This window comes from Zosterops lateralis (assembly GCF_965231275.1).
Source record: "Zosterops lateralis genome assembly, chromosome: W".
NCBI classification, from domain to species: domain Eukaryota; kingdom Metazoa; phylum Chordata; class Aves; order Passeriformes; family Zosteropidae; genus Zosterops; species Zosterops lateralis.
Genome location: NC_139801.1, coordinates 9,208,271 through 9,233,400, shown reverse-complemented (window position 1 = coordinate 9,233,400; position 25,130 = coordinate 9,208,271). Strand labels below are relative to the sequence as shown.

Genomic DNA, 25,130 nt, shown 5'->3' with positions numbered 1-25,130 from the left:
ATTCTAGCTAGAGATAATTACAAAATTTTCAGTGTCTTTCAAAGGGAGAAGGTTGTTAAGGTTTTCTCTTCAGGATAAGTTGTATTCCCTCAATTAATTCTAAAAGGGGAAGCAGTAGATGGGAATATAGTCTCACCTTCTGACACCAGTTTATAAGAATTTGATAGGAAATCAGTGAAAGAAATACAGTCTAAAATAAATTGCTCTGAGCTCTGTACTGGTTGAAGGAGGACTTTCAGATCATTATTTGATACTCAAAAGCATTTTCAGTGTTGTGTTTATGTGTGATAAGAGTGCTGGTCTGGATCAATGTTTTTGTTAGTAATTTAGAAAACTTTTAGATGGCACCTAGCTGAGGGGAGTTACAGGAACTTTGGGAGATAAACTAGTGATGTCATCAGAAATCAACAAGATCATACTGTGGAAAAAACTACCCTTGTGAACTGTTGTGTTTAGAACAACTTAAATGCAAAATGAATACAGACAGCAGTTAAACACAGCAAATCTGAAAAATGTCATGTGAAAGACTGTGAGGCAATCATGCAAGGTGACTGTGGAATCTTATTTAAAGGCTTAAGAAAAGCTTAGATAAATCTATCCTGATCCTCTATCAGCTATTTCTCATGACTGACATCAGGGAGAAGGGGTCTAGAGTTTCTTCTCAAATCTATGCTTCTACAGGAAAGGAAGAACAAACAAAATAAATATGTTATATGATTTAATGCGCATGCTGATTCCCTTGTTTGGGACTAAAGCACAGAAGGTAATAAACTGTGCACCTGAAACTAATGCACCCTTTATGGGAGTCAATAGTGCTGATTTATTTTAAGGCTGTTTAGAATTATATACACTATTATGTTCAAGCTACAACTCTGTTGTCCTAGTTTATGGTGATGGAAACTCCAGTTGGACCTAGAGAAAACAGGGAACACTCAATTTACTTCTCAGTAACTGAGGAGAAAAAAAAAGCTGTTAAGTGATCCCTATAACTTCCCATCTTGATTTTTTTGAAACTGTTAGTCTCCACTCTGCACAATACTGATTATCATTAATGGAATACAGTCTTTTCTGTGACCTAAATGAGACAGATCTTTTCCAAAAGATTGGTTAACATGTAATAGAAGGTAGTAATGTCGCCTTCTTTCATATATCAACAAATAGGAATACAGGTTTTCTATATAAATATATTTTTCTGACTAGTGTGCAACCAAGAGAGTTGACACAGTATTTGAACTGGGATGTTAACCAACTAAAATTTTGCTAATACGATGCCTATAATATTTTTTGTAAATGCATCTGTGCAAATGTGTTATTACATTTTTGAAAGCTTGTATTACATTATTGCATTTTTCTGTCATCTTGGAAATATTTCTGTCCTTTAACCTGTGGACAGCCTAAGATGATCTAAAATGGTGACAAACACTGTAGTAATTTGTACATATCTGTGCTGCTTTGGGATTTCTGTTTGTTTTCCTAGGGCCCATAAGCTCTGTTTTATCCTTGACGTCTATGTAAATATTTCACCTATTTACTGTTTCTGAAAATCTGTACATAAACATAACAGTTTTGGTGGGGGGTTTTGTTTTTGTTTTTTTAGGTATTTTAATGACCTTGATAACAAGATGGATCCAGAAATTGAAGAAGCATATGAAAAATTCTGTCTAGAATCAGAACATAAGAGAAAACAGTGAGATGTTACACAATAACATTAGTTAATTAAACCAGTTTAGGTCTGGTTAGAGTACAGGGAGGCAAAAAACATTTGTATCAAAATAAGGAAGTTCACTTTCTCCAAGTACTCAAGTTACTCAATTTCCGTTTTGTTAAACAGAATCTGCCAAAAGTTGTAAACTTATGCTCTGTAACTGAGTGTTGTGTATATATCACAATTTATTTTATGGACAGGTATATGAACAGTGTTTGGCTGCAATAAAATTGATTTTAAAAATATCATAATGGAAATGAAAATTTAATGAGGAGCTGTCCCATAGATTACCCTTGGGGGGGAAAAAGAGGAAGAATAAATCAATTTCAATTTAATTGCTTGCTTGGTTTAGTATACACTAGGACATATCCTTTTTACCATATACAAGGTCTGGTATTTAATATTATTTTTCTGACTAAAGAACACATGTTCAATGCCTTTTTTTTTTTTTTTTTTTTTTTTTTCTGTAGATCACAATCATGAAATCATGTTTGTGAAGGATAATTCTTGTGGGGAGTTTTGATTTTCTTTTTCCTTCCTCTTCCAAAACACATATATGTGAGGTCTGGACTCTTTATTAGAATAAACATGTTACATGTTGATATGTGAAACACCAAGCAGTGTTTTGGAAGTCAGGTTCTTTCAAGACCTTTGGTTCAGGTAAGCTTATTTTCAACTTTTACAAGCAAAAGCTATCCTATAATTTGCTGTGTTCTTCAAGACTATATGAATATATTTATGTTTTAACCCATGCTTCTCCAGGAGTATGTGCAGTGCTTGATATATTTTTTGAAACTATCTAGCATGTCTAATCTCTCAGAAATCCTTTTCACTTTCTCCATTATTCTAATTATTTTAAATAGTTTAATTTTGTATTTTGAGTAAACTCATATTTCATAAATGTTGACATTCTGAAGTCAACTGCTAGTTTTTTGAACCCATATAATCATGTTCGTCTTTTTAGGATATACCATTGTAGTTGCTGCCAAATTCAGTTGTATTTCTTCCTATTACCTGTTACTGGTTAGACTGAGTAGAACCCCTTATAAAAAGCAAATGGGAAATATTTCCTAAAAGGCTATTGTAAAGAACATGTGATATAAATATGCATGTAAATAATTTTCACTCATTTGGTGAAATGACTTGTGTATCTGCTAATACAGTGAGTACTGAATGTTCTCTGGGTATTTAACATACTCATTTAAGTTGAAGTTTTAGAAAAAAAAATTAACCAGTGTGGAGGCTGTTAAACCAGACAATAATATAAACATTCTCCCCTGGAGGGAGAGAACAGCCCTTAGGCATGAGCTTGTTGCAATCCCGCTAAGGGAGAAACCCTGGCAGATAGTTCTCTTTGTCATGGTGAGAAAGTGTGTTACCCCCAACAGGCTTTGAGGCAACTATGTAAATCATTTGTACCCCATTGACCCTTCCCCTTTGCTCCTCCCCTGAGCCCTCAGGTGATTGGCCCTGATGTTCTACCCTGCCCCCTGCCTCTGCAATATAAACCCCTGTTCCCTCTGACGCTGGCTCTTCGTCACTCGACCCTTCCGAAGAAGAAGCTGAATAAAGCCTTCTGCAGGACTCCATACGAAGGCTCCGTCTCTTCCTTCAGCATCGTCCTGAAGAGTTGATTTCACTGAAGACCTTGAAATCACTCAGTGGCAGCAGACGCGCCGGAGCCTCTGGGACATCCTTCTAAGGACGCTTCTCCAGGAAGGTTGCAGCATTCTGACCACCACTGCCCGCCGTGACAAGTGGTACCCAATGTGGGGCAACTGCCTGGGAGCCCCTAGAGAAGCGCCTCCAGCTGCCCTGTGCAGCTGGAAACAAGCCACTCTCAGCGCAACCACTTCCCTAAGGAGAACCCCTCATGTTCTAGTGAGGGCTATCAGAAGGGCATCGACCGGGACCTCCACGAACATCAAACGGAGACCAGTCGAATGGGCTGACCACCCACCCAGCAGTTTTTTGTTGACCCAGTGGGTTCGATTGCCCAAAGGCAGTGTGTGAGTTGTTGTGAATTCTATATTGGGGTCTTTCTTCCTTCATTTTTTCGTTTTGCTGCTGGGTGAGGGATTGAAGGGTGAGGATGGGAAATAATTTAAGCCATCTAAAGCTTAGCCCTTCTCAAAGAGACATTTTTATCCAAGTTGCAGGTGCCCTTGCTTCAGGAAAAGTTTTCTAAGGGAGAGCTCAAAAGATTTTTTCATTGGATTTTTAAGCAATTCCCAAATGTAAATTCTGATTCTGTTCTTTTGAATTCGTTTTGGGACAATGTGAGGAGAAAGGTAAATGTTGTTCAAATGAATGGGGATTTATCGGTTGCCAAATTCTTTCCTTTATTTCCACTTACTGTTAAAACGTTGGAGAAAATGGGGAATGCTTTGGGGAATGTTTCAGGAAAGTTTTGGTTCCCCAGTTAAAAACACCTTCCCTTTCAATCCTCTTCCTATGTTCCTGAACCCTCTTCCTCACCTGAGAAGCGATCGGCAGGTGATTGTAGCTATTCAGCTTCGAGTTGCTACTGTCTCCCTGATGCCTCTTGATCCCCTCTCTCCCTTTGCCAGAATGGCACTGGCCATGCCGCTCTGGACTTTCCCCTCAACCTCTCTCCAATGCCCATATACCTGGTTCTATCCTCCATGGTTTCTATCCCTCAAAATGGCACCAACAACGTGGCCAGGCCCGCCATTTTGTCCCTCCCTCCTCCAAGTTTTCCCGCTCTTACGCCCCAAAATGGCCACCTTCCCACCTCTCCTCTGCCTTTTCCCGCCCTTTCCATCATGCTCGGCTCTTCCCTTCCCCCCGCGTTGATGAGTGTAACCACATCGGGACCCTCCCCTTCCACCGGGAACACCCCTTCCCTTCCACCACGGACCCCACCCCTTCCTCAGTCTCCTCCCCTTCCACTGTTGACTCCTCCCCCGTGGTTTAGCCCTCTTCTGGCCCCCATAACACCAGGACCAGAAGTGATCATGGCGGTGACTGGAAGGAAGCCATCTTCGCTTCCACTGCCACCCATCACATGGCAATTCCGATTCACCCAAAAAAGCCCCGCGCTCTCATAAAGCACCCTCCACCCTCCTCGGAAGATGAGAACAGCGATTCCTCGGATGCCAATTCCGAGTCTGAGGATCGCTGGGCCAAGACCCAAAGGGAAGCCACCCAGGAGGGAGATTGGGAATTGGCAAACAAGATCTCAGCCTTCCCAATCCTGTTCAAACGAGAGAAGAGGACAATGACACCTGCCTCCTGGGAGCCCATCCCCTATGGGGAACTTAAGGAGTTGTGTAAGGCAGCAAAAGAGCATGGTCAGGGATCTCACTTTTTCAAAAACCTACTAGAAGCTACCTTTTTTGCTCACATGCTGGTCTCTCACGACATCAAAAACATTGTCAGTTGCCTCCTTTCGCCAGCAGAGTATATGCTCTGGGAAAGGCAATGGAAAAAGCAACTCAAAACATTATTAGACACCTATTCCTAAGATCCAAATAGACCAAATCTGACAATGGACCAGCTCGCAGGCAAAGGTAACTTCCAAAAACCTACCGAACAGACACATCACTTACCAGAGGCCACACTCCATGACATTGCCACTGCTGCAAAAACATCATTGCTTCTCACTCCTGACAACTCCATTCCAACACAAAGTTTTACAAACATAAAACAGAGAGTGGATGAGTCATTTATTAAGTTTTTGGACAGACTCAAAATTGCTCTTGAAAGACACATTGAGAGCCAAGAGGCAAGGAGAAAAGTTTTAACTAAAATGGCCATGGCAAATGCCAATCCTGAATCTAAAGCAATTTTGAAGAGTCTGCCTCTTGACCTAGAACCCACCTTTGAACAAATGGTGGAGGCCTGCACAAAACACATCCATGGAAAACACAGTGGCACAAGCCATTGCCAAAGGGATTGCCGAAGGAGTGTCAGGGGCGTTCACAGTGGTTGCAGCCAAAGTCAATAATAGATGTTTAAACTGTGGGAATTTTTGACTTTTTTTTAAAAGATTGTCCTGGAAGACTGTCCCTTGAGGACAATTGAAAGGACCATCTATAGCTCAGAGGTCAACCAAATTACCAAGGGCGTTCAGGAAACTTACAGCAGAGCATGGGGCAGCCCTGCACTATGAAAACAAATGGAAAGCTGCCCCATTCCACTCTTCCCACCCTCCTGAGGAGAGGGAGAAGAATCCAAAGGTTCCTCCTGCTATGAGGGAGATCCAGCATACTCCCAGATACAGGTGGGAACCTGGTACCAACTGGTAAATGATTTATCCTTTGACTTTACTGATGAATGTATTCATAGAATTCCAAAAGGGAAATATGGGCCATTAGATGGACCTTGGGACATTTTAATACTAGGAGATCCATTGCACAGACCCAATGAAATTTTTGTTATCCCAGAAGTCCAGACTGTGAGTCCCAGTGATGAAATTTTCATTTCTGTTACCTGCAATGAAACACTTTATTTTTTACCTGCAGGAACTCCAATTGAACAGGCTTTTTTACTACCTAGAAATTACCCAGAACAGGTTCCATCCAACCCCCTCATCATATGGACGCAGATCGTGGGGTCCAACAAACCAATTGTTACGTGCAGCCTGTTCTCCAAGGGGGAAAAGATCAACCATTTGGGGATGATAGACACCGGAGCAAACATCACAATTATTGCCTGCTCCGAGTGGCCATCTGACTGGGAACTGGAACCTGTGGCAGGGATGATCTCAGGAATTGGAGGGGTGACTGTTTCCATGAGAAACAAGAGGAACGTCACTATAGGAGGACCTGAGGGCAAAATGGCCACCATCACACCATTTGTAGTAAGGTAGCCCATCATCCTCTGGGGGAGGGACATGATGGCCCAGTGGGGGGCCACCCTTCAGATCAGTTGCAGGGATTTTAGTTGGGGCCACTGAGGAGCGCGCAACACCTACCATCCCTCAACTCACCTGAAAACAAGACCATCTAGTGTGAGTTGACCAGTGGCCCCTCCCCGAAGAAAAGCTGCACACCCTTGAGTCCCTTGTGGCAGAGCAGCTTTCCAAGGGCCACATCAAAGAAACCAACAGCCCTTGGAACTCCTTGTCTTCATCCTCAGGAAACCTGGCAAAGACAGGTGGAGGCTCCTCCACGACCTCAGAAAAATCAGTGAGGTGATTGAAGACATGGGCCTCCTGCAGCCTGGGTTGCCCTCATCCACCATGTTGCCCTGGGATTGGAGACTGGCAGTCATTGATATAAAAGACTGTTTTTTTAACATCCCCCTCCATCCTCAGGATGCCCCCAGGTTTGCCTTCTCAGTTCCTTCCCCAAACAGACAGGCCCCCCTCAAGTGGTACCGTTGACTTGTTTTGCCGCAAGGCATGAAAAACTCCCCAAGCATTTACCAGTGGTACGTCGCCTGCATTTTATCACTGTTGAGGGAAATGTTCCAGGAAACCATAATCCTTCATTATATGGATGATGTTTTGATCTGCACAAAAAAAACCCCATATTTAAATATTGTGTTTAAAAGGACGATAAGGGCAATTGAGGAAGCTGGATTCGAGATCAGGGAGGACAAGATCCAGTACACCTGCCCCTGGACCTACCTGGGACTCTGGATCCACAAGCAGACCATTGTGCCTCAGCAGCTGACCATCTGGGACGACCTGAAGACCCTATGGGATCTCTATCAGCTTTGCGGGTCCATCAACTGAGTATGTCCCCTGCTGGGGATAACGAAGGAAGACCTTGCACCGCTCTTCAACCTGCTCTGCAGAAATGAGGACCTGGATTCACCACGTACCATCACGCTGGAGGCCTGGGAGGCCATCGTCAAGGTCCAGGAGGCCCTGTCTTCCCATCAAGCCCACCGTTTTGAGCACACCTTGTCTTTCCAGCTGACTATCCTTGGTAAGGCTCCACAATTCCATGCTCTCATTTTCCAATGGGACACACAACTAAAAGACCCTTTGATAATCCTAATGTGGGTCTTTCCTCATAATCAGCCCACAAAGACAATTACTACACCTCAAGAGCTAATGGCAGGACTCATCAGAAAGGCTAGAGCTCACCTCCGCACTCTTGCAGCGTATGAGTTCATGTGTATTTACCTTCCATTGACTACTGGTGAGATGGAGCATTTGCTTCAAATCAATGAAAGCCTCCAGTTTGCTCTCGATAGCTACACAGGCCAAATTTCAATACACTTACCCAGTCACAAGCTGTTTAATTTGACATTTAATCTGGTTCCAAAATCAATCCAAAGTAGAACACCCCTTAAAGCTTTCACCATTTTTACCAACGGCTCAGGGTCTTCCCACAAGTCAGTGATGACTTGGAAAAACCCCAGGACACAGAAGTGGGAGTCTGATGTTCAGGTGGTGGAGGGATCCCCACAAATAGCAGAACTAGCAGCTGTCATCAGAGCTTTTGAGAGATTTCAGGGACCAATCATTATGGTCACTGATTCAGCATATGTAGCTGGTGTAGCTATGCAAACATAGCATTCCTTTTTAAAAGAGGTCTCCAACCCAAATTTATACTGCTTGCTTTCTAGATTAGTATACTTAATCTCCCATAGAAAACAACCATTTCATGTAATGTGTGTGAGGTCACACACTGACCTCCCTGGTGCCATTGTGGAGGGAAACAGGAAAGCGGATGCACTAGCCATGCCTGCCGAGGTCACCAACATCCCGGACATCTTCACTCAAGCAAGTTGTCGCATGCCTTTTATCATCAGAATGTCCCAGCTCTCGTGAGAATGTTTCATCTCTCCCGAGAGCAAGCCAGAGCAATTGTAGCCTCATACCCAAAGTGTCAGAATTACCAAATTCCATTTATGAGTTCCAGGGTCAACCCCTGTGGTCTCAACAGTTGCCAGCTATGGCAAACAGATGTGACTAATGTTCATTCCTTTGGGAGGAAAAAATACGCACATGTTTCCGTTGACACCTTTTCTGGTGTTGTGTTTGCATCTGCCCATGCAGGGGAAAATGCCAAGTTCACCATCAGGCATTTTCTCCTTGCGTTCACCACTCTGGGAGTCCCAGAACAAGTAAAGACTGATAATGACCCAGCTTACGCCTCATAACAGCTCAAAGCATTTTTTAACCAGTGGGGTGTAAAACATTCCACAGACATACCACATTCTCCCACAGGTCCATCAATCGTTGAACAGACTCACCAGACCATCAAGCAAGTCCTTCACCAGCAGCGGGGAGGAACAGTGACCATGCCTCCCGTTGAGAGGCTCTGTAAGGCTCTCTATGTTATTAACTTTCTAAATTGTTCCTTTTCAGAGCCAACCCCCCCCCATACTCTGGCACTTCTCCAATTCGGCCTGAGCTAAGCTCCATGAGAACCCGCCGGTGCTAGTCTAAGACCCAGAAACTCAACAGATATTTGGTCCTTTCGAGTTGATCACCTGGGGGAGAGGGTATGCCTGTGTTTCAACACCATCGGGCCCCAAATGGCTCCCAGGGAAAAATATAAAACCCTATATAAACCCTGCAAACACTGCTCCAGCAGACAATAACCAAGATGTTTCCGAGTTAAGTACAGGTTCACCCAAAGACCAAAGGAACGCTGCCTGGAGATGGAGACGACGTCAACCACATTCACCCAGAAAAATAAACCCTCCCGTCACCAGATCGCAGTGGAGACAAAACTTCAGTCAAGATTAAGCTTAAGTCTAGCCTCCATCGATTTTAGCCAGTTGTTTTCCCCAGTTCACCTACCCTTCTTCCTTTCCCTAACCCTCTCACCTGACCCCTCCCCACTGTTCTTTTAATAAAGAGAGGGGAAATAGAGGGTTGGTGGGAAAAGATGGGAAAAGGAAGCTTTTTAAGGGTCAGTTGCACAAGTTGCCTGCATTCTTTTAACAGAAGCACCTTTCCCAACCACACACTCATCAGTAGAGTACAGACATGGCAGCCAAGAGAGTGCCTGTGGGGGTGTTCCTGGCAGAAGCCCTGCTCTTCTTTGCACATGCTGTGCAAGGTAGCAAACTCTGCAGGCCATCAACAACCCCAAAAATGATGATGGGCTGAAGCGAGCTCTGCAGTTCGCCATGATGGCATTCAACAGAAGCTACAATGAGATGTGCTCCAGTTGAGTGATGTGGATCATTAACACTAAGAAGCAGATCGTGGCTGGAGTCAAGTGCATCATAGAAACAGAAATAGCCCAGACAATCTGCACAAAGCCAGTAACCGATAAGGAGCCCCAGACAGCCAAGCACAGCATCTGCAATTTTGTAGTGTTGACTGTTCCCTGGTAGAATGAAATAGATCTGCTAGAGAACAAGTGCCAAGCAGTGAATGATTCCAAGAGCACCCAGCCACCAAAAGAAGACAAAGAACTGAAAAGCAAAGGAAATACTGAACAATTTGAGAACTCATTTGGACATGTGGAACACAAGGGATGGGTTGATTCCTTTTTCTATAGTGTTCTTTCAGTTTCTGTAGTTATTCTTACCATTTTCCACATAATTTTATACTTTTTATGTTACTCCAAAAAAGCCGTAGGAGATGTCTTTTTAATTAATAAACAAAGGGGAGTTGTGGAGGCTGTTATCCAGACAATAATATAAACATGCTCCCCTGAAGAGAGAGCAGCCCTTAGGCTCGAGCTTGTTGCAATTCTGCTAAAGGGAGAAACCCTGGCAGATAGCTCTCTTTGTCATGGTGAGAAAGTGTGTTACCCCCAACAGGCTTTGTGGCAACTATGTAAATCTTTTGTACCCCGTTGGCCCTTCCCCTTTGCTCCTCCCCTGAGCCCTCAGGTGATTGGCCCTGATGTTCTACCCCGCCCCCTGCCTTTCCAATATAAACCCCTGTTCCCTCTGACTCTGGCTCTTCGTCACTGGACCCCTCCGAAGAAGAAGCTGAATAAAGCCTTCTGCGGGACTCCATACGAAGGCTCCGTCTCTTCCTTCAGCATCGCCCTGAAGAGCTGATTTCACTGAAGAACTTGAAATCACTCAGTGGCAGCAGACACGCCAGAGCCTCTGGGACATCCTTCTAAGGACACTTCTCCAGGAAGGTCACGGCACTCTGACCACCACTGCCTGCCACAACAAAGCAGCTTTGTTTCCTTTGGTATAGCTTTCACTATCTTTTTGCTTTAAAAAAAATAAAATTCATTTTTTCTTTTAAGTATGCATTTGTCCTGGTCATAGAGAGGAGGTGGAGTTTAGAGCTGTGTGGACATGGCTAGGTTGGTATTCTATATCACCTACATCATTGCTGGGGAGTATAGCTTTTGGGGGGAACAAAAGGTGAGCACAGCCCTGGAAATGGCACCGTTTGTCTCCCTCTCTTCATTGGAGAGGGTTGCTGGGATCAGCCCTGTGCACCTTGTCCTCTGACATGGCTGCTGCCCATTCCCTTCCCACTCTGAAATGCAGTTCCAGAATGTGGTTCTGAAAAGCAGCAAATGTGGCTCTGAGATGTAACTCTGAAAAGCAAGAGCCACGTGGAATGGAGCCCAGCAGAGTGGTCCGAAGCAGTAGTGAAACAGTGGAGCCAAGCCCAGTGTAGCAGTCTGAAGCGGCAACATGTTGCAGTGTGGATGATCTAGTTTTTAGGGGTTTTTCCCATAATTGTTTTCCATTGTCTCAAGCTCAGAGACAGGGAGAGCCAAGTGCCTGGAGTGCTTGCCCTCTTGTCTTTGTCCCGGGGGGCCACATGGACGTGACTGATACCTGTGACTTACGGGAAACGTCCGCCTTCTTTTCTTTGTCCCAGTGGCCACATGGAACTAAGTTGAGGTGATGAACACCTTTTGTGTGTAAAGCACCTTTTTGGGTTTTTTTTCATGCTTTAGTTATTACTATTGTTGCTGTCACTGTGGATTTCTTATTCCATTGCTGTTTGCTTTCAGTAAATTATCTCAACCCATAGTTTCTGTCTTTGTCCCTCTCTTATCAAAGGGGGTGAGGGGAAGGAGAGCACCTTATTTGGAGTATAGTTTCAAGCTGGTGTTAAACTACCATGTTCAATTGGTGGCCAACATGAGGCATGATAGGGTTGAGATAACATCTTTCATCTATGCATTTGTGTATTAGCTATGAAACTCCCTGGTTACAAGGCTGCTCGGTCTGTCCACATGGTTATGGTACCTAACCCTGTATATACTCCTGTATATGCATTATGTGTCCACAGCAGTGCTCTTTTTCAGAGCAGGGAGAGAGATCAGGATTGTTTTGTTGTTGTACTCTCGATATCAGTTTATGACGTGATAACATCAAGGATAATGGGGGTCTGTCACAACTGCAGCTGGTCTGTAGCTGCAAAGATAAATCTGGCCATAACAGATCCCCAAACTTGACCAGCCTAGAAGTAAACAAGTCCCTGGGTGAGCAATGATAGGATAGATTTGAACCCAAGCAGGGAACCCCAGCCAATCCCATGCAACCCTGAATGCAGACACATCACTGGGGATGGATAGTCATGAGTGGCATAGAATGTGGGAGAAAATGGGCAAGCTTTTGAAGGAGTATTGTGCTCCAATGGTTTGGAAGTTCACCCCTGAAAAACTACAGGACCCTGATAAAGTGGCAGAATATTTGATTAAAAATGCTATGGCAGTTCCAGAGAGGCACAAAGTTCTGTAACGTTCTGATCAGACACTGCTCAATACTAGACAGCACCCTCAGGGGAAGGAGGAGGAGGAAAACAGAACAACAGGCACTCAAACTCTGCAGCTGAACCAGAGAAACAACCTGTGCCGGTAGCAGTCACCCCTATACAGAAGAAAAAATCCAAGACCAAATCAGTTAGCTTAGTGAGGGATGAAGAGGAAACAGGGCCCTCACAATTAGAGGAAGACAGAGCCAATCAATTGATCCCTGTTCCCAGGTAAGCTGTGAGATATGCAAAAAGATTTCAGCCACCAGTCAGGTGAGCCCCTGGTGACCTGGCTGCTCCAATGCTGGGATATTGCAGCCCACACTATGAAACTGGATGGTAGCGAAGCCAAGCAACTTGGGTACCTGTCCTGGGATATGGGCATTTGCAAGGGGATTGGGAAAAGGACAGAAACTCTCAGCCTCTGGAGGTGATTCCTATCAAGTGTGAGAAAGGTATCTTGGCAAGGCTGACATATCAGTGCACCAAGACAAGTGGAACACAATGGAGAAAAATATTGAGTACCTGAGAGAATTAGCTGTGATGGAGATACTCTATAGGGATTCAAATAACGATCAATGCTATATAAATATGGATGACATCCAGTGTACACAAACCATGTGGTGGAAATTCCTACAGAGCATGCCAGTGTCATATGCCAACTCATTGAGAGTGATGTCATGGAAGGAAGGAGGACAAAAAGTGGACACTTTTCTAAGCAGATTCCAGCTATATGAAGGAACTATTTCCACCCCAATTAAAGGCCTGCACCTCATCTGTGGAAAGACTGTCCAAGGACTTCCAGCAATTTAAAGAGGGAATTAAAGAGGACCATCAGAAATCTAAAGATGGCTACCAGAAATTTAAGGAGGAAATGTCCCATTCCCCACCAGTATGGACCAGAGTCTCTCCTATTGGGAGCAAATGCCTGTAAGGTTCAAAAAACCCTCATTCAATGAAGCTTTTAAAAGGCTTACAAGTTGTTTGTGTACTCTGAGTAAGATGCACAGGAGTAATGCCGGTAAGATATTCTCAAGAGGTCAAAACAACAAAAAAACCCTACTGGCAACCTAAGAAAATCAGTCAACTTGGGCAAAAGGTTTAGTGCAACATTCAATCAACATAAAATACTTCTCAAAGCCTTAACTTAGCTCACTCAGCAAACTCTAAGCTCATTCAATTCTAAGTTACTCAAAAATTCTGAGAAGAGGAAATGAGAAGAAAAAAGAAATAAAGACATAAAATATATAGAAGAGGACACATATAGCTACCAACTCCTGGGTTCCAGTGGTGTTCAGCTGATAGAAATTCCAAGAAGAGGTAGGGTCAAGATGTGCTCACCTCATGTTCAGATTTACCCCTTGGCCTTCCTGGGCCCTACCCCCAGGAGGGATTGCCAGTCATTTGGCCACTCAGGAGCTGGGTTAAGGGCTCCAGGGGCAGGTGTGGAGCATTGTCTCCAGGATGCCAGTGATTGGCAGCCACTGTGAGGCTGGGATGCAGGCTCTAGGAGTGGGGGATTGTCGTGGTTTGACACTGGCCCAACACCAGGCACCCACAAAAGTCAATTGCTCACCCTCCCCTGCTACAGCTGGGCAGAGGAGGGTAAAAGGGAAAGAAAAAACACAACAAAGGCTTCATGAGATAAGGACTGGGAGAAATATTTCAAGGGCAAAGCAGGCTCATCTTAAACTGTGAAGTGAATTTATTACTATCAGAGTCAGAGGAGGATAATGAGAAGTGAAATAAGCCCTTATAACACTGTTTCCCCCCCAGACCCTCCCCCCTTCCCACCAACAGCACAGGGAGACAGGACATGGGGGTTTTGGTCAGTTCATCACTGAGATTTTCTTCCACTGCTCTGGGAGAGGAGTCCTTCCCCCGTGAGGCCATGGGGTCCTTCCCATGGGACACAGTTCTCTGTGAACTTCTCTGGCATGGATCCACTCTCACAAGCAGCAGCCATACTGCACCTGCTGCAACATGAACTCCCCCCACAGGCAGACAGTCCTCCTAAAACTGCTGCAACGGGGGTCTCTCTTTCCATGGGGTGCAGTCCTCCAAGGCTGCTGCTCCAGCTTCGAAGCAGGGGCCCCCTCTCTCCTCCAGGTCTTCCACTGAATCAGCCTCCTCCAGGCATCCACTCCCTCCAGCATAGGCACCTCCCCCATGGGCTGCAGGTGGATCTCTGCATCCCCTGTGGACCCATGGACTGCAGGGGGACAACCTGCTTCACCATGGTCTTCACCACAGCCTGCAGAGGAATCTTGGCTCTGGGGCCTAGAGCACTTCCTCCCCCTCCTTCTCCACTGACCTTGGTGTTGCCATGTTTTCCCTCACATGTTCTCATCTCCTCCTCCTAACTAAAAGCAAAAAACCCATGACATTGTTTTGATTTTCTTCTTAAATATGTCATCACAAAGGTGTTACCAACCTCTCTCATTGGCCCAGTTATGGCCAGCAGCATGTCCATCTTCAGAGCCATCAGCCATTGGCTCTGCTGGGCATGGTGGGAAGCTTCCAGCAGCTTCTCACAGGAGCCATCTTTGTGACCCCCCTGCTGTCAAAATCTAGGCCATGCCAAACCAATACAGGGGTGCAGGGCAGTGCACTGCCTCACCATAGCAATACCCAACCTGCCCCTCCCCTCACATACATGCACCCCAAAATGTCTCAAGACATCAGTCTTTCTAATCTCTCATGACACTGCCCTACGAGAGAGAGGACACACCAAAAGGTTACTGGTGCTTTTACCTGTATGACTACAGAGAGGACATGAAGAAGTCAGGTGGAAAACCCACCTCTGGCCTGGCATCACAAATACATGAGTTGAGAAGAAGAACAATCACTGCAGGACATTCTTCAAGGATAAATACTGCTCCAGTTTCCAATGAGCAAGTCCCCAGGCGGAATAGTGTCACAGAATGAGTGGGAACTTCAGACAAGCCCTGCCTTAGCCTCAGATTTTTGGCAACAGCTTAAATTTAAGAAATCACTTTGGTCCACAAGTTCTAAGGATGGCAAATCAGGTCTATTTATGAGTTATTTATTGAACAGATGGGAGATAACAGACAAAATGTTTTAATCAGTTACTACACAGCATAAAACTAAAAGAACTAATAATAGATTACATAAAACAGTGCATGATATCAAGATACTTACAGTAAAGCTGCCAAAATAAATAGTATCAATTAGGAATCAAATGTAACTTACCACCAAAATTGCTATAGTATACACAGAGTCCTTTCACTCAACCTCCAGAGGAGTAACCACAGAAAAGACGTCCCTGCTTAGGGGAGAAACTCCACACATTTCCAGGGAATGTGCAAAAGATTTCTGCTTTGTGAAAGTTTGGTGTAGCTTTTATAGTTTGAAAAGTGAGGTGTCTGTCAGTCAGAAATCCAGCTTATTTTTCAGATCTCACTTCCACAGTAAGATGTTTATTGTCAGCTGGGAGTGTTAATCACATGGAGCCAAAATAAATCACTACAAGACAGCTTGTCCTGTTTGAATTATTTCACCAGTGAACAGCAACAGATAAGCTCTTGTGAGGTGGCAAGATGCCCTGCTACAAACAGAAGGGTTGATGTTACTTTCAATCTCCTTCAAGGAACCTCCAGATCATACTTACAGAGGGAACAGACCAGAACTAGAGGGGCCCTGACTTCAGATAGGTGGTGGAAAGGGACAATTGGATCTATTGGACTGTGTGGATCCAATGGCCTGGCACAGACCCACAAGAATATAAGGCTTTACTTGACATTGCTGCACACAATGTACCCTGATGCCACCAAGATACCTAGGGGCAGAATCTACCTCTATTTCTGGGGTGCCAGGGAGATCACAAAAGCTGACTGTACTGGAAGCTGTAGTGAGTCTGACTGGAAACAAATGGCAACAACAGCCCATTGGGATTGGTCCAGTGGCCCCATGCATCCTTGGCATAGATTACCTCAGGAGAGGGTATTTCAAGGACCCAAAAGGGCATTGCTGGGCTTTTGGGATGGCAGCTGTGGTGACAGAAGGAATTAGACAGATGAATACTTTGCCTGGCCTCTCAGAGGACACTTCTGCTATGGGATTGCTGAAGGTCAAAGAAGAACAGGTAACGATTGCTACAACAGTGCACTGTTGACAATAACACACCAACTGGGACTCCATGACCCTCATGAAAGGAATGAGGGTCTTGTCTTTACAAACTGAGTGTCTGCTGGTAAATAAAGCTAGATGTCGTCCCTAAATTTCTTGCCTTCAAGTGTTTGAGTCTTTGCAGCAGCTTTCTCACGCTGCTGCATGTAAACAATATTGTATTCTTAGAATTTATCTGTATGTTTTGCATTCTTGTTCTCTGAGAGAGAACTTGACTGATGGTCATAGTGACCAATGGAGTCAGGAGGTTGTAACCTCTTTGGGCCAATCTTGGCCCTCTGTACAAAATGTATATAAGCCTATTGGAGTCAGATAATAAAGAGCTTTCCATGTTTCACCAAGCTGCTGCCTGCTGTCCTCTGTCAAGGTCCACTCCCACGTCACAACGTGTTGCCCCTCTAAAGACGTGGGGTAACATCTAGACACTGAGAAATAAAAGAAACAATGGGAAGGATTCCACTAATTGATGAAGGAACTGAGAGGGATTTGTCTTTACAAGCAAATTGTAGGTCTGCTGATAAATAAAGTTAGATAGTGAGAGATGAAAGACAGTGGGAAGAACCATAAATTCCATAGGCATTCCACTGATTAACACAAGGAAAGGAAAAGGTGAGAGGCATAAATTAGAAAGGGGTCTGTAGTGGTTTCAAGTTCGCCTATTTCTGTTTCCCAAATTATTTGTAGTGGTTTGAGTGCCTACTAGAATTATTTACTTTTTTCCTGCTGTGAGATAGGATTAGGAGAAAAGCAAATCAGGCTCAAAACTTAAAAGGGTATAAAGACAGGTTTATTAACAAAACTACGAGAGACAAAAAATTAATAAGAATCAGAATAAAACTTTTAAAACACTTCTTCTCCCCCACAACTTTCTTTTCCCTTCTCATGGACAACGTATAGAGACAAAACTTAAAACTTAAGGTCAGTTTACCACTTATAGTCTTTCATCAGTTCATTTAGAGAGAGAAGTCTCTTTTGGTCTGCCATGGAAACTTCCCCACAAGAAAGAATAGTTCTCTTGTGGCTTTTTAATTCTCACAAATGCACCTGCCCGGGAATCTGCATTTGTGAAGTCTCTCCCATATCATGCAGCCTTCCCACAGCTGCATAATGGGCCATGTAAACTCATGGGGTACCATTTTAAAGATGAGTGGTTCCAAAAGCAAAGGTTCTCTTCATGTCTCTCTGAGATCATATTTATCTCTAGGAACAGAGATCTTTTTCTTCCTCCTAGGGCAGAACTTCATCTCATCTCTCTGTTCAAACTTCTTGTAAGATCACAGCTACTTCAATATTTACTTAGTCCACCACAAATACCTTTGTTTATATCTGCAATCTGAACACTCTTTTCATCTCCCCAATATGTATTTCCATGACTTAAAGGGATATTCTAATATATTACAGTCCATCACGATGGCTTTACCAAAAAATTTCAGCCTAACACTAGGCATCTTCTCATTCCCTTTTCCACCTAAAACCCAACTCTTCCTTCGCTGACTTTGATGTCTTCATATTCTCTCTCTACATGTCTCTGCTCTGTCCCTTTTTCTTACTTAAGAAAGGATTAGTGTTTTGCAAGTTTCATCTGTGCAAAGAAAGAGTAAACATTCTCGCCCAAGCCTGCAGAGGGTCATGATGATTTTTTCCCAGGCAGTGGCTGAAGGTGGTAAATTCAGGCTGTGCTAGGGCTGGGCCAGGATCTCAGGAGTTCTGACTTCATTTAATTTTTATCTGCAAGGCCACTCTGCAGGGCTACAGAGCCACCCTTAGTCTCAACTGCATGATCTCTCACACAGCTGAGCCCCTCCCTCAGCTAGGGGTCTTAGTAGTGGTGGCTGGAGCGCGTTGGGGGGAGGGACAGCTCAGCTCTCACAGCAGCATGCATGCGGCTGGGGCTTTCCCCCCTTCCTCTGCCCGGCAGCTAATGGGGGGGGAGCCTGGCCTGGCCCTGCCAGGCCTCCTGGGGCCGCGATGGGGGTGCGGCTTTAGTGGCAAGATGTTAACAGCCACTGGAGGTGCTGGAACTGCTGGAGGCCTGATCCGGCCAGGATGGGCCCCTCTCTCCTCTCCTCCCCCTGCCCAGTAGCCACTGGAGCTGGATTTTGAGGGACAAAAGGTTTCATCCACTTCTGGGGAATCCACAAGGGGCCGAGGGAGTAGCCACACATGCATAGCCACGACCCCAGGTCACGAGCTCATAGGGACCTTTGGTTTCCCACGTTTCTGGGTCCCTAATCAAGACCAGTGGACGCTGAGGCAATTTGAACTGATTGCCACTGTTAAAATGACGCACCATTGGTGGACTCGTGTTTTCAAATGAACAGTTCAGAAAATTGATGGTAAACACGGCTTTGCAGAGCTTCTGCTGTGGAGACATCCACACAGTCGAACCACTCTGTCTAGCCAAGACCTGCTTGAGCATCTGGTGTGCATGTTCAACCACAGCTTGACCTGTGGGGGAGTGAGGGATGCCAGTTTTACGTTCCATTCCCAATGCTGGACAAATTCTGGGAACTCCTTGGACACATACGCTGGGCCGTTATCAGTTTTGATTTCTTTTGGAATCCCCAACACTGAAAAAGCTTGCACTAGGTGCTGCTTGGCATGCGCAGACTTTTCTCCTGCGTGGGCAGAGGCATAGACTGCGCCTGAGTACGTGTCAATGCTCACATGAACATATTTGAGGTGACCAAAACTAGGAGTGTGTGTGATGTCTGTCTGCCACACTTCACAACTGCCAAGGCCCCGAGGGTTAACCTCCATGCCTATTGATGGTATGGCCTGGAGCTGGCAGTTGGGACAGGTGGCCACAATGGCTCGAGTCTGACTCCGTGTTAGCCAAAACTGATGGATCAGACCTGGCACCTTTTGATACTATTGCTGGTGACTCAGCTTTGCCTGTTAGAAGATGTCAGGGAGACGTGCCTTTTCAACTGGGGCAGCAAGGGTGTCTGCATTGCGATTTCCTTCTGCAATTTCGCCTGGCAAATCAGTGTGTGACCTAACATGCATCACATAGAACGGATGTTCTCGATGAGAGATCAAATAAATTAGCCTTGAAAGCAACCTGAAGAGATGCTCATTCTCTATTTCTTTGAGCACAGCCTGCTCCGCTCTGGACACTATCCCTGCTACGTAGGCAGAGTCTGTTACCAAATTAATTGGTTCCGAGAACTTCTCAAAGGCTCTTACCACTGCAGCCAGTTCAGCCACTTGGGGGGATCCCTCCACAAACTCCACATCAGCTTCCCAATGCTGAGTCTGTGGGTCTCTCCAAGTCACCACCAACTTGTGGGAAGCCCTGGATGCATCCATGTACACTGTGAGAGCCTTGAGTGGTCTCTGACTCCTCTTCTCATGAGGAATGAGGTGGAATTCCTCATTGAACAACTTGTGGGATGGGGCATGGACTGATATTTGTCCCCTGTAGCTGTCCAGAGATAATTGGAGACTGGCATTGCCCTGGAGCAAATGCTCAAACATCTCTTTGGTCAATCTCTCAGGAGAGTTCCTTCCCTCCTCAGAAAGTTTGACTGGGAGGTGAATGCATGTAAAATCACAACCCACCAATTCACAGTCTCACCCTGGCCTTCTGAATCAGCTGAGCTATCAATTCTTGTGGTTCAGTGATGGTCTTGGATCCTTGGTGAGAGAGGAAGACCCACTCTATGATCAAGAGTGAATCTCTCTGCCCCTCGATCCATTGGAAAATCAAACCGTGCAAATGTGGCAGCTTTCCTAAAACAATGAAATGGAAAGGCACGTTTGGCTCACACCTATGAGCCTGTCTCTCTGACAAGGCCTTCTGTACCTTTTCGATTGCTGTCTTTGCCTCTGGGGTCAGTTCCCTGGGAGAAACCAGCTCCCTCTCCCCCTTCAATAAATTGAAATGGGGGGGGCTAGATCCTCATTTGTGAGGCCTAGCCAGGGTCTTACCCAATTCAAAGACCCACACAAGGAGTGGAGATCTGCTAGGGTTTTGAGATTGCACTGAATTTCCAATTTCTGCGGAACAACGGTCCTTGCAGTGATTTCCAAGCCCAGGTACCTCCAAGGTGCCATCCTTTGTACTTTATCTTCCTGCAATGGAAATCCAGCAGAGGTTAAAACGTTAACCACTAGGTCAAGCATGTGTTGGAGTATTGAGTCTTTGGGAGCACACACAAGTAAATCGTTCATGTAGTGGAGGATGATGGTGTCATTCCTCTCAGCATGTACCAGAGACAGCAATGAGGCTACAAATTGTTGGCATATAAAAGGGCGCATTTTAAGATCTTGCGGTAAAACTTTCCAGTGATAGCGTTTCATTAGTGCTTTTCAGTTAATAGTGGGAACCCAGAATGCAAACCTTGGCGCATCTTCTGGGTGTAAAGGAATTTGGAAAAAACAATCCTTCATATCTAGGGCAGCCAATTGCCAATCTCAAGGAAGCATTGTTGGAGTAGGCATCCCTGGTTGGAGGGGTCCCATGTCCTCTATAATTTTGTTTATTTCTCTGAGATCATGGAGTAGCCTCCACTTGTCCTTCCTCGGTTTCCTTATTACAAAGACTGGAGAATTCCAAGGGCTTGTTGTCTCTTCTATGTGTCCTTGAGCCAATTGCTCCTCCACAAGCTCCTCAAGCGCCTTGAGCTTCTCTTTACTTAGTGGCCACTGTGCTACCCATCTTGGGGTATTATCCAACCACATTAACTTTTGGGTAGGGTGCTCCACAGTGGCTATTTTCAAAAATCCTGGGATGTCTTAGGAATGACCAGTTGGACTCCCCATTGGGATATGGTGTCTCTCCCGCACAGGGAGGCCTTGTATTCAGCAATGAACGGACAGACGCTTGCCAATTTTCCGTCAGGTCCCTCAATTTGCACTATGTTTTTTGAAATTTTTGCCAGTGTGATTCCTCTTATGCCCTGAAGTTTGCCCGCTACAGGTTGCAATTCCCTATGTGATGGCCACATGGTCTTAGGTATAATCGTGACGTCTGCAGCCTTGTCTAACACGCCGTCCACATGGAGGCGCTCTGAGCCACAGGCTATGTTGCACACCATAGAGGGTCTATCTTCTCCCACCACCTCTGCCCAGTAGACTCACAGTGATTTACCATCTGCTGTGATCTCTGCTGGAACGGGAATGGTCTGGGCAAGAATTTGCCCCTCTGACAGGTAAAATGGTGGGTGCATGCAACATGCCAACAGCATCAGGCCTGTTATCTTTCCCTTAATGGTCAAAGGAGCCATCTCAATCTGTAGGTGTGTGTGTGCTGTGTCCCCAATAACAAAATACTCACTGTCCAGTCCCATGTCGTGAACCATCAGGTCCTGTGAGGTGTTTGACAGGTCCACTGTAACAACAGCCCAATCAGTAGACCTGAAATGAAAACCTTTGGTAGTCACGAGCCTTATTCGGCCTCAGGGCTGCCAAACCTTGTTAGTTGAGCATTTGGCATTTTTATTTTTCTGCACCCCCACACTGTGTGTCCCTTCCTCCCCTTTTTTTTTAAGAGAGAGGCTTTAGTCAGTGCAGGTCCCGCTATATTTGTATCTTTGCGTGTAAGGATATTAACTGCGAGTGCATGCTGGAAACTCAGTTTTTTGTTTGTTGAACTTCTTCTGGTTCTGTGGGCAGGCCCTGGCAAAGTGTCCAGGCTTTTTGCAACGAAGGCAGATGATGCACTGCAGCTGTTGTGATGACATTGGTTGTTTCCTTAGTCCTGGTACTGCAGCTGCTGCAGACTGTCTGTGCCAGTCCTGCATTCTTTTCAGGTGCACTGAACAATTCTGCTTTTCTGGTGCATGCTTCTATCATATGTGCAAGGCTGGGGGCTCGCTCGAGTGGAAGACTGAGGATAATTCTGTGACACGTTTCATTGGCATTCCTTTGAGCCATCTCTTTTATTAATTCTGCCTGCACCAGTGGATCTTGCACCTGTGTTTCCACCTGAGTCCTGAGACGATTGACAAACTGCAAAAAAGGCTCAGAAGAAAATTGTGTTATATTTACGTATCTGCCTTTAACTTCAATTGTTGGTAACTGGTAAAATGTTTTCTCTGCAGCATTACAGATCTTATCTAAAATTGACTTGGATAATAATCGAGTTTGCTGTTCTGGGCAGTAGAAAGCACCCTCACCACAGAGATGGTCATGAGTTATACCGTAGCCATCATTGTCTTTAGTTTCACCCGGAGTTTGGTGGATCTCCTGTAATAGTATAGACAATGCCCTTTTCCATCTGCCTTCCCACAGATCATACTCTGAGGGAGTTAACAGGCATCTGAATAAGTCTTTTACGTCACTGGGTACCATCCCATTTGAATTTAGAGTTGCCCTCACAAAGCCTTTAAAAATTTCACTAGATCTTCCAAATTCTCTCTGTATTTTGCAAATTTCCATTTTATCTTGATAGGAAAATGGCTGGTAAGTTCTCTTGGCATTTCTCCTATCAAGATAAACAACGGGTGTCACAGAGGGTATGCTTTCATCCACATTTATCTGAGTTGTTAGAATTTCTGCTGCTCTTTCAGTGCCCAGGGAAGCAGGAGGTATCCCCTCTCCCACCTCCTGGGGTCTGGCAAGGGGCAGCCCTCTCCCCCAACTCAGGGTCTCAGGGGAAGCTGCTTCTGTCCCCCTGCCTCGAGGGCATTCCCTCTTCCGCCAGGGCTGCGGGCTGGGAGCCACTCCCTCCCCTCCGTCGGCGGGACTGTGGGCTGCAGAGGACCCACCCTCATTGCTGTGGTAACTCGGAGGGAGGGGTAGACAGTGAGAGGAAGGGTGGGGCAGGGCAGCCAAAAGCGGGAACGGGTTGGGTGGGGGGTAAGGGGTAGGGGCGGGGATTAGGGAGGAGAAGGGATTGTGGGAAGAAGGAGGAGGAAGATCATGGCGACCTCCACAACACTCCACCACGTGGTTAGTCGGGAGTCCTGTGCTGATATGGTCTGTCCTTAATCCCCTCCGGATCAGGCAAAGAGGAATCGGGAAAAAAGGAAGGGTTAATTGGAGGATTAATCTGTATCTGCCTGCTGTTCTCTGCTTCCAGCAACTTCTTGCGAGCTTGCAAGAATATTGGAATAAATAAAGAAGCTTTTTATATCACCATTTTTGACTTTTAGAGTTAATAGTTGTCCAATTATGTCCCAAAATGAAATGGAATTTAAATCCTGAAAATCAGAATCTGGAATTTCAGTGGTTAGCCAGCAAACAAATGTTATTAGTAGCTTTTTAGGTATTTTAACATTGGATAAAATATTTCTAAGGTGTGTTAGTGTTCTCTTCTGAAGGGCAGACAGCCACCGCACGCCCATATTTCTTGATGTTTTAAAGGCTATTGTCTGAATATCTACCTCCTGATGAGAAAGGCACACAGCACGATTTTCCCAACCCCCACTCTCTGCCGAGAGGACAGAGACGGGCGGGGGAAACACGCAGTACCTCAAGACAGTGTCAGCGCCGCGTCCCGCCGGCTCTACGGGCACGGGGGGCACCCCGCCACTATAACCTGGCCCCTGGGACCCGACTTGTGTAGTGCAATTTCCAAAACGCGGTCCGTGCCCAGCCGGGGCAACCCCGCATGCTGCGCGGCTCTCTGGCCAGCAAAAACCCGAAGGAAAAAAACCCCCCGTGTTTATTCCCAAGCCGCGTCTGCCAGGTCCTAGCGCCACTGACAAGCGCGGCTTCCACGGTGGTCCACTGGCAAAACTCCCCCCTCGCTAGGAGCTAAACCCAGGTTAGCCATAAATATGGAGGAATTTTTACCTGTTTCCTCTGGACTGTGGAACAGCGTCAGAAGTCCTCGTTCCGGGCCAGCACACGTGGGGTGGCGCAAGTTATCGGCCCTCCCCCCAAGCACCCACAGCCGTGCAAAACAGCTGAGAGAGGTGGGGGTAGTTGGATCAGCTTAAAAGCTTTTGAGACCCTTAGAAAAGGGCCCCAGCTACTGTGTGGGCTTTTAATATTTCATAAAAACTGACGATGAGCGCCAACTAATATAATTAGCCCTCCGCCCGCCTCCTGGGGGCCTCTGGCTGCTCAGTCTTTAGGAGGCTTTGGAGGGAATTATACCAGGAACAAGACAAAAGATATCAGAAGAGGCTCCTTCCCCAGGACCTTTGTCCCAGGCATTTATTCTTCAAGGCTTCCAGGGGAGAAAGAGATAGAACCAGGAAAGGCAGGGGTTTATATGATCTTCTTCACAGGAAGGGATGGCTGGACCCCAGCCAATTAGGGAGAGAAAGGAAGGAAGGGTCAAACTATTTGGTAGGAGGTTCCAGGGGTCCCAGGGGGAAAAACCATTCCCCCAGAGAATTACAACACTTTGTAATAAGAGTGTTGCCCCTGATTTTCTTGCTTTCGAGTGTTTGAACCTTTGCAGCAGCATTCCCATGCTGCTTCACATAAACAATATTGTATTCTTAGAATTTATCTGTATGTTTTGCATAGTTGTTCTCTGAGAGAGAATTTGACTGATGGTCATAGTGACCAATCAGGTCAGGAAGTTGTAACCTCCTTGGGCCAATCTGGGCCCTCTGTAAAAAGTGTATATAAGTAGATTGGAGTCAGATAATAAAGAGCCTTCCATGTTTGACCCTGCTGCTGCCTGCTGTCCTCTGTGAGGGTCCACACCCGCGTCGCAACGTGTTACCCCTCTAAGTGCAGGGGTAACATAAG

At 45.6% G+C, this 25,130-nt stretch overlaps 1 protein-coding gene and 1 long non-coding RNA gene across 11 annotated transcripts in view; one reads left to right on the top strand and one right to left on the bottom strand.

Annotated features, from left to right (window-relative positions):
- LOC310922228 (polyadenylate-binding protein-interacting protein 1-like) overlaps positions 1–2,290 on the top strand; it is a 30,111-nt gene extending 27,821 nt beyond the window's left edge. For 3 of the 7 annotated variants that reach the window (XM_083882676.1, XM_083882681.1, XM_083882682.1), the window contains 2 exons: positions 1,598–1,687; positions 2,176–2,270. In XM_083882676.1, the coding sequence (XP_083738802.1) occupies positions 1,598–1,687; positions 2,176–2,188 (103 nt within the window). In that variant the 3' untranslated portion in view covers positions 2,189–2,270. The other 4 variants (XM_083882680.1, XM_083882679.1, XM_083882678.1 and 1 more) reach the window with 2 other exon arrangements.
- Positions 2,109–24,385, bottom strand: LOC310922229. 4 transcript variants are annotated; one of them, XR_014592349.1, is made up of 6 exons: positions 24,219–24,385; positions 21,757–21,836; positions 20,409–20,552; positions 7,302–7,465; positions 6,660–7,183; positions 2,109–6,160 (listed from the first exon to the last, which is right to left on the bottom strand). It is a non-coding gene; the product is annotated as an uncharacterized lncRNA (long non-coding RNA). The 4 variants fall into 4 exon arrangements; XR_014592350.1 differs by having other exon boundaries at positions 2,109–6,836; positions 7,098–7,183; XR_014592348.1 differs by having other exon boundaries at positions 2,109–7,183.
- Between the last annotated feature and the right edge of the window lie 745 nt (positions 24,386–25,130).